The 12,654-nt window shown below is 43.4% G+C and overlaps 1 protein-coding gene across 1 annotated transcript; it reads right to left on the reverse strand.

Moving 5' to 3' along the window:
- Positions 1 to 1,084: 1,084 nt before the first annotated feature.
- On the reverse strand, positions 1,085 to 10,910 carry LOC124029506 (fibrillin-2-like; the record flags this gene model as incomplete). Its single annotated transcript, XM_046341193.1, has 4 exons — positions 10,896 to 10,910; positions 6,370 to 6,474; positions 5,772 to 5,867; positions 1,085 to 1,180 (listed from the first exon to the last, which is right to left on the reverse strand). Coding segments are annotated over exons 2-4 (244 nt in total), but the record flags the coding sequence as incomplete, so codon positions are not given.
- Positions 10,911 to 12,654: the final 1,744 nt, after the last annotated feature.

Raw genomic sequence — 12,654 nt, forward strand, 5'->3', positions numbered from 1 at the left:
GTCTGTGTCCTGTTGCCACTTCTCTTATGTGGAGGTTGAAGATAACGGACTAATGGCGTGCTTGCATTCATGAAAAAACATGAAATAATGAGAGAGAAAAAGAGAGAGGCGAGAGAGCGAGAGAGCGCAGGAGCGAGAGAGAGAGAGAGAGAGAGAGACAGAGAGAGACAGACAGAGACAGACAGAGAGGAGAGAGAGAGAGAGAGAGGAGAGAGAGAGAGAGAGAGAGAGAGAGAGAGAGAGAGAGAGAGAGAGAGAGAGAGAGAGAGAGAGAGAGAGAGAGAGAGAGAGAGACAGACAGACAGACAGAGACAGACAGAGACAGACAGACAGACAGACAGACAGACAGACAGACAGACAGACAGACAGACAGACAGACAGACAGACAGACAGACAGACAGACAGACAGACAGACAGACAGATTGAGATTGAGATTGAGATTGAGATTGAGATTGAGATTGAGATTGAGATTGAGATTTAGATAGACAGACAGACAGAGAGAGATTGAGATTGAGATTGATATAGATAGACAGACAGACAGACAGACAGACAGAGAGAGATTGAGATTGATTGATATAGATAGACAGACAGACAGACAGACAGAGAGAGATTGATTGATATAGATAGAGATAGACCGATAGAGAGAGAGAGAGATTGATTGATATAGATAGAGATAGACCGATAGAGAGAGAGAGAGATTGATTGATATAGATAGAGATAGACCGATAGAGAGAGAGAGAGATTGATTGATATAGATAGAGATTGATTGATAGAGAGAGAGAGAGATAAAGGTAGAGATAGATGGAGACAGGGAGGACACTTAAAAAAAGTACTATCTAGAATCTACGTAAAAGCTGTCTTCATTTGAGAACCCTTTAAATAACCCCTTTTTGGTTCCAGGTAGAACCCTTTCCACACAGGGTTTTACATGAAACCAAAACGGATTTTTACCTGGAACCGAAAAGGGTTCTCCAATGGGGACAGCCCTAGAACCCAGGCGACACCTCTCCTCCACCCCAAAAAAAAAAACAAAAAAAATAAAATAAGTGGGTGACCAAGAGTTTCCATAGGCTTGGGCTCTTACCTCTCTCACACTGGGGCCCAGTGAACCCGTAGACACAGGCGCACCGGTTGGGTCCAATGCAGCGCCCGCCGTTTTGGCACTTACTATCACAGACGGCTGAAACAGAGACACACACACACACAGTTTCAGTTAGTCACACACACATATGTATGCACACGAACACGCACACGCACACACACACACAACTGCACATCTAGCTCTTAATATCGCAGACGGGCTGAAACAGACACACACACGCACACACACACACACATGCCCAACTGCACATCTGAAGGCCTTATTTTTCCATGGTCTTTGTGAAGCCATGATTACAGAAGTGGGTCAAATTCCCCTGGTCTCTCTATTTTTCCTTTGTAACAGATGCCAGGTTATTTATGTTGGCACTTTGAGAAATGGGGTTTTGGGAGGGTGTGTCTTCCTAATTGTCTATTGCCAGTGGAGGTTAATCAGTGTGAGGCTAGAATCCTCATTAGATTCAATGGAATTTTTCCCCCAAAAAAATATCCAAATCTCAGTTAGCCAGAAGACTTAAGCAAGAAAGACTTGAGCCAGCCAAGGTGTAGAGAGAGGACTTCAAGCTGTCAAACTGCTTGCGACATATTTCCTCTGCTTCCTTCGTTTACGCCACGACTGTGTGAGTTGTTTTAACAGAAACCAGGCAACAACCCCCCACCACCCCATCTACCCAAACTCGCTGTGTGCGGTGCCAAGGGGCCTCCGCTTTGAAGACGAAAGTCAAACATTAGCCCAAACATTCTGAGAGAGTTTCTCCCCCACCCTCTCAACACTTTCTAGAAGTTTCCCAGCAGAGCTAGGCTAGGTCAAAACCTATACCTACCTATCTACCTCTAGCTACCTCTATCTACCTCTATCCTCTCTCTACCTCTAGCTAGGCTAGGTCAACATGCAACCCTCTGCCAAGTCCTATCTACTACTATCTACCTCTATCCCTCTCTCTACCTCTAGCTAGGCTAGGTCAACCCTCTGCCAAGTCCTATCTACTACTATCTACCTCTATCCTCTCTCTACCTCTAGCTAGGCTAGGTCAACATGCAAACCTCTGCCAAGTCCTATCTACTACTATCTACCTCTATCCCTCTCTCTACCTCTCTCTACCTCTAGCTAAGCTAGGTCAACCTCTGCCAAGTCCTATCTACTACTATCTACCTCTATTCCTCTATCCCTTACCTCTAATTACCTCTATCTTTCTATCTACCTCTATCCCTCTATACCGTACCTCTATCTACCTCTATACCTCTATCCCTCTATCTACCTCTATCCCTCTATCTACGTCTATCCCTCTATCTACCTCTATCCGACTATCCCTCTATCTACCTCTATACCTTACCTCTCTTTACCTCTATCCCTTTACCTACCTCTATCTACCTCAATCCCTCTATCTACCTCTATCCCTTACCTCTATTTACCTCTATCCCTTACCTCTATTTACCTCTATCTACCTCTATCCCTTACCTCTTTCTACCTCTATTCCTCTATACCTTACCTCTCTTTACCTCTATCCCTCTATCTACCTCTATCCGACTATCCCTCTATCTACCTCTATCCCTCTATCTACCTCTATCCATCTATCTACCTCTATCCCTCTCTCTACCTCTATCTACCTCTATCCCTCTGTCTACCTCTATCCCTCTATCTATCTCTATCCCTCTATTTACCTCTATCCATCTCTCTACCTCTATATCTACCTCTATCTATCTCTATCCCTCTATCTACCTCTATCCCCCTATCTACCTCTCTAACGGTATCACTCTATCCATATCTATCCCCCTATCTACCTCTATCCCTTTATCCCTTAATCTACCTCTATCCCTCTATCTACCTATATTTACCTTTATCCCTCTATCTACCTCTATCCCCCTATCTACCTCTCTCTACCTCTCTCTACCTCTATCTACATCTATCTACCTATATCCCTCTATCCCCCTCTATCTACCTCTATCCCCCTATCTACCTATATCCCCCTATCTACCTATATCCCTCTATCTACCTCTATCTACCTCTATCCCTTTATCTACCTCTATCCCTTTATCTACCTCTATCCCTTACCTCTATTTACCTCTATCTACCTCTATCCCTTACCTCTTTCTACCTCTATACCTTACCTCTCTTTACCTCTATCCCTCTATCTACCTCTATCCGACTATCCCTCTATCTACCTCTATCCCTCTCTCTACCTCTATCCCTCTATCTACCTCTATCCATCTATCTACCTCTATCCCTCTATCTACCTATCTACCTCTATCCATCTGTCTACCTCTATCCCTCTGTCTACCTCTATCCATCTCTCTACCTCTATATCTACCTCTATCTACCTCTATCCCCCTATCTACCTCTCTAACGCTATCACTCTATCCATATCTATCCCCCTATCTACCTCTATCCCTTTATCTACCTATATTTACCTCTATCCCTCTATCTACCTCTATCCCCCTCTATCTACCTCTATCCCTCTATCTACCTCTATCTCTCTATCTACCTCTATCCCTCTATCTACCTCTATACCTATATCTACCTCTATACCTCTATCTACCTCTATACCTCTATCCCTCTATCTACCTCTATCTACCTCTATCCCTCTATCTACCCCTATCCCTCTATCTACCTCTATCCCTCTATCTACCTCTATCCCTCTATCTACCTCTATCCCTCTATCTACCTCTATCCCTCTATCTACCTCTATCTACCTCTATCCCTCTATCTACCTCTATCCCTCTATTTACCTCTATATCTACCTCTATCCCTCGTTCTACCTCTATCCCTCGTTCTACCTCTAACCACCTCTATATCTACCTCTATCCCTCTACCCCTCTATCTACCTCTATCCCTCTATCCCTCTATCTGCCTATATCTACCTCTCTCTACCTCTATCCCTCTATCTACCTCTATCCCTCTATATACCTCTATCCCTTACCTCTCTCCTTCTACCTACCTCTATCCCTCCATTCCTGTATCCCTTACCTCTCTCTTTCTATCTACCACTACCCCTCTTTCCCTCCTCTCCTCCTACCACTCCATCATGCTGCTACCTATTCTGTGATTTACACATCCACTTGAGCAAGCCCAGAATTGGCTGGATTATAAGCCTTCCAGGTGACGACAGCTGCTTCGACGTCAAATGTAAGCCATGTTGGCCCACTAACCCTCTGTTCACCCTGCGAGGGACTGGAGCCCTAATGGCGGCTTAATGCCCTAGTTACGCCCCGGTTACGGGGGCCCTGCTTCATGGCAGGACAAGAACCTTTCAGGCCCTTTCAATGTCAATCCACACTGGTTCTGAACTATATATCCTGAATCTGAACTATATATCCTGGATCTGAACTATATATCCTGAATCTGAACTATATATTTTGGTTCTGAACTATATATCCTGGATCTGAACTATATATCCTGGATCTGAACCATATATCCTGAATCTGAACTATATATCCTGAATCTGAACTATATATCCTGGATCTGAACTATATATCCTGGATCTGAACCATATATCCTGAATCTGAACTATATATCCTGGATCTGAACTATATAACTATATATCCTGGATCTGAACTATATATCCTGAATCTGAACTATATATCCTGGATCTGAACTATATATCCTGGATCTGAACTATACATTCAGGAGCCTGGATCTGAACCATATATCCTGAATCTGAACTATATATCCTGGATCTGAACTATATATCCTGAATCTGAACTATATATCCTGAATCTGAACTATATATCCTGGATCTGAACCATATATCCTGGATCTGAACTATATATGAAGGCATTGGCCCATGGCTTGTCTAGGATTAAACTCACGTGTACTAACCATATACCGTGGTTTTTAGGAGGTTTTGAGGATCTGGAGGGACATGTTAATGTGAAGTCCTTAAGAAATGTATTATCCTCCATAACCATACCATTGTTTGATAGTAATAGTATATATGTAAAAATAAATCTCCTAATTTATCTATACCAACTGTTTCTGCTGCAGTTTGTCACACGTTCTACAGTCTATACAGTGATGAACTTGGAGGAAGCCCTTAGATCTCCCATGGAGTCTATATGGGGCCTATAAGTTAATGGTAAAAAAAATGTAGGTGAGCCTCCCGAGTTGCGCAGCGATCTAAGGCATCGCAGTGCTTGAGAGGTCCCTACAGACCCGGGTTTGATCCTGCGCTGTATCACAATCGGCCGTGATCGGGAGTCCCATAGGGCGGCGCGCAAGTGCCCAGCGACGTCTGGGTTAGGGGAGGGTTTGGCCGGTGGGGCTTTACTTGGCCCATCGCGCTCTAGCGACTCCTTGTGGCGGGCCGGGTGCCTGCAGGCTGACTTCAGTCATCAGTTGAACGGTGTTTCCTCTCTCTCACTAATTGGTGCAGCTGGATTCAGAGGCGCGGTGTGGCGGGTCATGTTTTGGAGGACACATGACTCGACCTTCGCCTGTCCCAAGCCCATTTGGGACTTGAAGCGATGAGACAAGATCGAAATTGAGGAGAAAAAGGGGGTAAAATACAGAGGAATATATATATATATATATATATATATATATTATACATGAGTGAATTAAAGCAAGTAGCCTAAACGCCAATGAACACTTGCAATGCTGATTTAGCACAATTGGTGCTTACTGTATCTACTACACTGTGTAAACGGGCTGCATTTACATCATAGTGTATACTCACGTTGTCCACAGTAGGAGCCTGAGAAGCCCTGCTGACACTGACAGTGGTCCTCGGCACAGAGGCCACCGTTCATACACCTGATGTTACACTGCTGGGCTAGAGGAGCAACAGGACAGGACCACGGCATATTGGTCAACATCCCATTCACAACTTTCGTGTGAAGTGAGCGAGCAGAGGAGGGTTGTACGAGATAAACAGGATGGTTAAAATAGGGGTTTATTTGCTCTCTTTTTTGTTTGGGTGGAATTCAAATGTCCAAAATACTAGTAAAACCCATTGTCGGACAGTATATTATAGGTGAAATAAACTAAACATATACAAAACACTCTCGTAAAGCAATTTGTGGTTTTATATTGGAGAGGAAGCATGAATTTTTTTATTTTAATTTTACCTTTATTTAACCAGGCAAGTCAGTTAAGAACATATTCTTATTTTCAATGACGGCCTAGGAACAGTGGGTTAACTGCCTGTTCAGGGTGTACCTTGTCAGCTCGGGGGTTTGAACTCGCAACCTTCCGGTTACTAGTCCAACGCTCTAACCACTAGGCTACGCTGCCCCCAATGAAGAAGGCGACATGTAACACGAGGGAACACTTACTGGACTTTGTGCCACAGGTTGGTGCAATTTGGCCACTGGGACATGTGCACATGTTGGGCCGTGAGCAAAATCCATCTCCATCTCCACAGCTGTTCCGGCAAATGGCTGTGGGGATGAGGACACACAAAGAGTGTAGAGTAAATGAACATTGTCCGTCAGACCCTATTTGAGAACTACTACAGTACATGGGCCAGACTAAGAGCTTGTCCTAGCCTTCGTTAAATACAGTGCAAACCAAGTTAAAAAAAAAAAAATATCACGTAGACCTTGCAAGCAGTGGAGTACAATGAGAAAACAGGAATGTGGAAGTTACAACCCATACAAAACCCAATGTATTAGTTACCGTGTCAGGGGCTCGTTAACATATTTCCTAGCATTACAGTTATTATACCCATTATTGGAATTGTGCTAGTTTAGGTTTAGGTGGTCTATAGTAACATTGCTGTGCCAGGTTAGGTTTAGGTGGTCTATAGTAACATTGTTGTGCCAGGTTAGGTTTAGGTAGTCTATAGTAACATTGTTGTGCCAGTTTAGGTTTAGGTGGTCTATAGTAACATTGCTGTGCCAGGTTAGGTTTAGGTGGTCTCTAGTAACATTGTTGTGCCAGTTTAGGTTTAGGTGGTCTATAGTAACATTGTTGTGCCAGGTTAGGTTTAGGTAGTCTATAGTAACATTGTTGTGCCAGTTTAGGTTTAGGTGGTCTATAGTAACATTGCTGTGCCAGGTTAGGTTTAGGTGGTCTCTAGTAACATTGTTGTGCCAGTTTAGGTTTAGGTGGTCTATAGTAACATTGCTGTGCCAGGTTAGGTTTAGGTGGTCTATTGTATTGCTGTGCCAGTTTAGGTTTAGGTGGTCTAGTAACATTGCTGTGCCAGTTTAGGTTTAGGTGGTCTATTGTAACATTGCTGTGCCAGTTTAGGTTTAGGTGGTCTATTGTAACATTGCTGTGCCAGTTTAGGTTTAGGTGGTCTCTAGTAACATTGCTGTGCCAGTTTAGGTTTAGGTGGTCTATAGTAACATTGCTGTGCCAGGTTAGGTTTAGGTGGTCTATTGTAACATTGCTGTGCCAGTTTAGGTTTAGGTGGTAACTCAAACTGTAATATACAATAGTAATTGTAAAGAATCCTCTGAGGGTCACAAGAAAGTAACTTGTGTGTCTGATTTTGAGAATCCTGTTTTACCCCGATAGTGTTGAATAATAACACCTATGCTATCTATGTGTGCCCAAGAAATTCTAGTAGAATATACACTGAGTGTACAAAACATTAAGAACACCTGCTCTTTCCATGACAGACTGACCAGGTGAATCCAAGTGAAAGCTATGATCCCTTATTGATGTCACTTATTAAATCCACTTCAATCCGTGTAGATGAAGGGGAGGAGACCTGGTTAAATAAGGGTTGTTCCATTTTCTTTACAATTGAGACATGGATTGTGTATATGTGCCATTCAGAGGGTGAATGGGCAAGACAAAAGATTTAAGTGCCTTTGAACGGGGTATGGTAGTAGGTGCCAGGTGCAATAGTTTGTGTCAAGAACTGCAACACTGCTGGGTTTTTCAAGCTCAACAGTTTCCCAAGTGTATCTAAACTCAGCAAAAAAAGAAACGTCCTCTCACTGTCAACTACGTTTATTTTCAGCAAACTTGACATGTGTAAAGATTTGTATGAACATAACAATATTCAACAGCTGAGCCATAAACTGAACAAGTTCCACAGACATGTGACTAATAGAAATGGAATAATGTGTCCCTGAACAAGGGGGGGGTCAAAAGTAACAGTCAGTATCTGATGTGGCCACCAGCTGCATTAAGTACTGCAGTGCATCTCCTCATGGACTGCACCATATTTGCCAGTTCTTGCTGTGAGATGTTACCCCACTCTTCCACCAAGGCACCTGCAAGTTCCCGGACATTTCTGGGGGAATGGTCCTAGCCCTCACCCTCCGATCCAACAGGTCCCAGACGTGCTCAATGGGATTGAGATTCGGGCTCTTCGCTGGCCATGACAGAACACTGACACTCCTGTCTTGCAGGAAATCACGCACAGAACGAGCAGTATGGCTGGTGGCATTGTCATGCTGGAGGGTCATATCAGGATGAGCCTGCAGGAAGGGTTCCACATGAGGGAGGAGGATGTCTTCCTGTAACGCACAGCGTTGAGATTGCCTGCAATGACAACAAGCTCAGTCCGATGATGCTGTGACACACCGCCCCAGACCATGACGGACCCTCCACCTCCAAATCGATCTCGCTCAGAGTACAGGCCTCGGTGTAACTCTCATTCCTTCGACGATAAACGCGAATCCGACCATTACCCCTGGTGAGACTAAACCGCGACTCGTCAGTGAAGAGCACTTTTGCCAGTCCTGTCTGGTCCAGCGACGGTGGGTTTGTGCCCATAGGCGAGGTTGTTGTCGGTGATGTCTGGTGAGGACCTGCCTTACAACAGGCCTACAAGCCCTCAGTCCAGCCCTCTCTCAGCCTATTGCGGACAGTCTGAGCACTGATGGAGGGATTGTGCTTTCCTAGTGTAACTTGGGCAGTTGTTGTTGCCATCCTGTACCTGTCCCGCAGGTGTGATGTTCGGATGTACCAATCCTGTGCAGGTGTTGTTACACGTGGTCTGCCACTGCGGGGACGATCAGCTGTCCATCCTGTCTCCCTGTAGAGCTGTCTTAGGCGTCTCACAGTACGGACAATGCAATTTATTGCCCTGGCCACATCTGCAGTTCTCATGCCTCCTTGCAGCATGCCTAAGGCACATTCACACAGATGAGCAGGGACCCTGGGCATCTTTCTTTTGGTATTTTAAAGAGTCAGTAGAAAGGCCTCTTTAGTGTCCTAAGTTTTCAACTGTGACCTTAATTGCTTACCGTCTGTAAGCTGTTAGTGTCTTAACAACCGTTCCACAGGTGCATGTTGATTAATTGTTTAAGGTTCATTGAACAAGCATGGGAAACAGTGTTTAAACCCTTTACAATGAAGATCTGTGAAGTTAATTGGATTTTTACGAATTATCTTTGAAAGACTATTTTTTTGCTGAGTTTAGAATGGTCCACCACCCAAAGGACATCCAGCCAACTTGACACAACTGTAGGATGCACTGGAGTCAACATGGGCCAGCATTACTGTGGAACGCTTTTGACACCTTGTAGAGTCCATACCCCAACAAATTGAGGCTGATGGCAAAGGGGGGGGTACAACTCAATATTAGGAAGGTGTTCCTAATGTTGGTATACTCAGTGTATTTGTCAGAGGAGACATGCAGCTGGCATGCAGCATAATTGAAGCTGACATCTAACATTGATATGTCAATAGGGAGAGCCTGAACTCTGATACTTCCCTCTGGCCCCTTTCCAGAGTCAACAGCCCTTCGAGTCAGGTCCACTCTACTGACTCCAACATGACCTGGACACCACAGGAGAACTCTGGGTATGACCCCTGTATGACCCTGGACACCACAGGAGAACTCTGGGTATGACCCCGTGGACACTACAGGAGAACTCTGGGCATGACCCCCTGGACACTACAGGAGAACTCTGGGTATGACCCCCTGGACACTACAGGAGAACTCTGGGCATGACCCCTGGACACTACAGGAGGCCTGGGCATGACCCCTGGACACCACAGGAGAACTCTGGGTATGACCCCTGGAAACCACAGGAGAGTTCTGGGCATATCTAACACCTTGCTCTTGCTGTTGTGACCGACCAAGTTACCGGGCCAAGCTGAGCCCCAGGAGGAGCTTGAGAAGTCTCAGGGAAGGGGGCCAAGCCGGGTCCCCAAGAGGAGCTGGAGGAAGTCCCAGGGAAGGATGGCCAAGCCGGGTCCCCCAAGAGGAGCTGGAGGGAGTCTCATGGAAGGGATATGCTAATAAGGTGCACAAACAATCTATGCTGCTAATTAAATAATACATTTATTTGTATTGTCAACAAACGTTACTTTGAGGTGAGAGCAGGTTCGGTGTAAAGGTTTCATATTTTCTTTCAACTTCACATTCTGTTATTCTTTCCCCCGAGCCGTGTGTGGTTAGATGAGGAGTTTACTGGTTGTTAGAGATGTTTCGGCTCTCATCCCATGTTACTTATTAGTACAGTGAAAATTATTTATTATCCAACAATTATTTGGTATCTTTACAGGTGCAAAGCATGGCTTTAGGGCATAATTTTCAATAATGCAGGATTGGTATTTAAAGAAACATGTAGGCCTAACATCGGGACATATATTGCATGGGAGAAGTCTTGTTTCCATAGAGAGCTTTTACTAAACGTAGAATCAATATTCTGAAATCGTTCAATGCATTAGCTCTTTTGCTGTTGCTATGTATTTGTAAATGATTGTGTAAGACATGCAATAACCCAGAAGCACTACATCACAGTTATATGAGACATGTAATTAGCACATCCTATTTGGTCAATGGTCATGAGCCCTATGAAAAAAAAAAAAATATATATATATATTTCATAGAGACCAACTCAACACAGAGATACTTTATTATCGTCAACATCTGCTGCGCGCTACTTACGCACGATACACTGGTTGCCCCGGGCAAGGTTTTCCAGCCTGGACAACAGTAGGAGTGGAACGATCCACACACATTGGGCCTATAGGGAAGGAGTTAGAAACAACAACAATTTTTCTGTAAATAATCATACTTGATTTAAGAACTATGGAAATGAATAATGGTTAGTTTAGGAATCTATTTCACACGCTTTTTTCACGCTTTTTAATTTGAAATGCATGGGGTGATGGTGGACACAGATGACAAAAGTCATCTTCTCTATTTAGAATGAAAATAGATGTCGATGTCAAGAGATACATACATTTATTAATTGATTTCTTAAATTATTCCTACTCATATTGCATATTTATCTCAGATGAAAAGACAATACTTAACATTCAATTCTGCTCATGTTATGTTTGTGTAACAGTGGCATTTGACAATGTCATGACATTTGAAATGTATGTGTTTTTTCTGGTGGGTAGGATTTCTACCTTCAGTTCGCTGACATATCAATCTATGCTGCTAATTTTGTATTGTCAACTAACTTTACTTTGAGGTGAGCAGGTTCGGTGTGAATCATATTTTCTTTCAACTTCACATTCTGTTATTCTTACCCTCGTAGGGACTCCTGTTTTCTCTTCTCCTCACTCGATTTGAGGCAGCCGTCTGATCTCCATCCACCTTGAGAAGCGTTTTCCTCGAGTTGGAGGGTCTTGTCCTGTTACTTTTTACTACGAGAAAACCCGTCAACGCCCACCAGTCCAACCAAGCACGAAAAAATCCTCTTGGTCACATCTAAACAAACTTTTTGTCTAATTTTCCAATGTGTTGTTATTTAATCCGATGGAATAAATCTCAAGAATGGCTACACGGGAGCGCATTTTCCACTATCACCTATACCTACAAATACATGAAGTTAAAATAAAAAAACGTAACAGGAAAAAATAAAGTTTAGAACGAAAAATGTCGTGTTGCCTCTTGAGTTTCAAAGACGGTCCTGTAATGTCACCATGGCAACGACACAGAGGAGTGTGACTGGGCAGCAGACACAGATTTCAACTGAGGTGTATTGAGATACACCGCTGTCTCCACAGCCAAGAGACAGACCCTCTTGAAGACTGATTTCAGCGGTCTGTTGAGAATACACTTCACGTGCCGTACCGACATGTTTTTCTCCCGTTGACAGCTACAAGCTGTTGCATTCAACATACACAAGTTGACAGAGCATGTGGAGAAAAGACGCCATTACAAATAAAGTTATTGATATGTAGAAATGAGTGTTTTAATATGAAAACAATATGTAAAAAAAAAAAAAAAGACAAGAGAAAATATTTTCACTGATTTGTTTCTGGGTTGTAATGGCCTGTTATTCGTTGGCTACTGAAGACAATCTGGCTACTAAGGACAATCTCTAATTAACGTTACTATCCAAGTAGCTTGAACATTTGTTTTATTTACAACATGAATAATAATGCTTTGACGTTACAATTTAGCCCACAGTTTATAAATAATGAGTTGTAAATTTAATTGGTTTAAATGAAGTTACTTATTTACAACGTAAACATACAGTATTCTCAGTTGTATGCATTTAAACATAATGTTATTGGACAAATAGATAGTCTTGCGCTACACAGTCTTTTTAATGAGCAGCTCTTCTGCAGTGTCATCTGTAATTTCCACATCTGTCATGCAGGTTGTTTTGTTCCCCTGGCATCTGAAATTAAAGTACCGCTATATCTCGGTATTTCCTGTGTGGCAATCCGGAAGACATGTTAATTAA

This window comes from Oncorhynchus gorbuscha, unplaced genomic scaffold (genome assembly GCF_021184085.1).
Source record: "Oncorhynchus gorbuscha isolate QuinsamMale2020 ecotype Even-year unplaced genomic scaffold, OgorEven_v1.0 Un_scaffold_6631, whole genome shotgun sequence".
Lineage (NCBI taxonomy): Eukaryota > Metazoa > Chordata > Actinopteri > Salmoniformes > Salmonidae > Oncorhynchus > Oncorhynchus gorbuscha.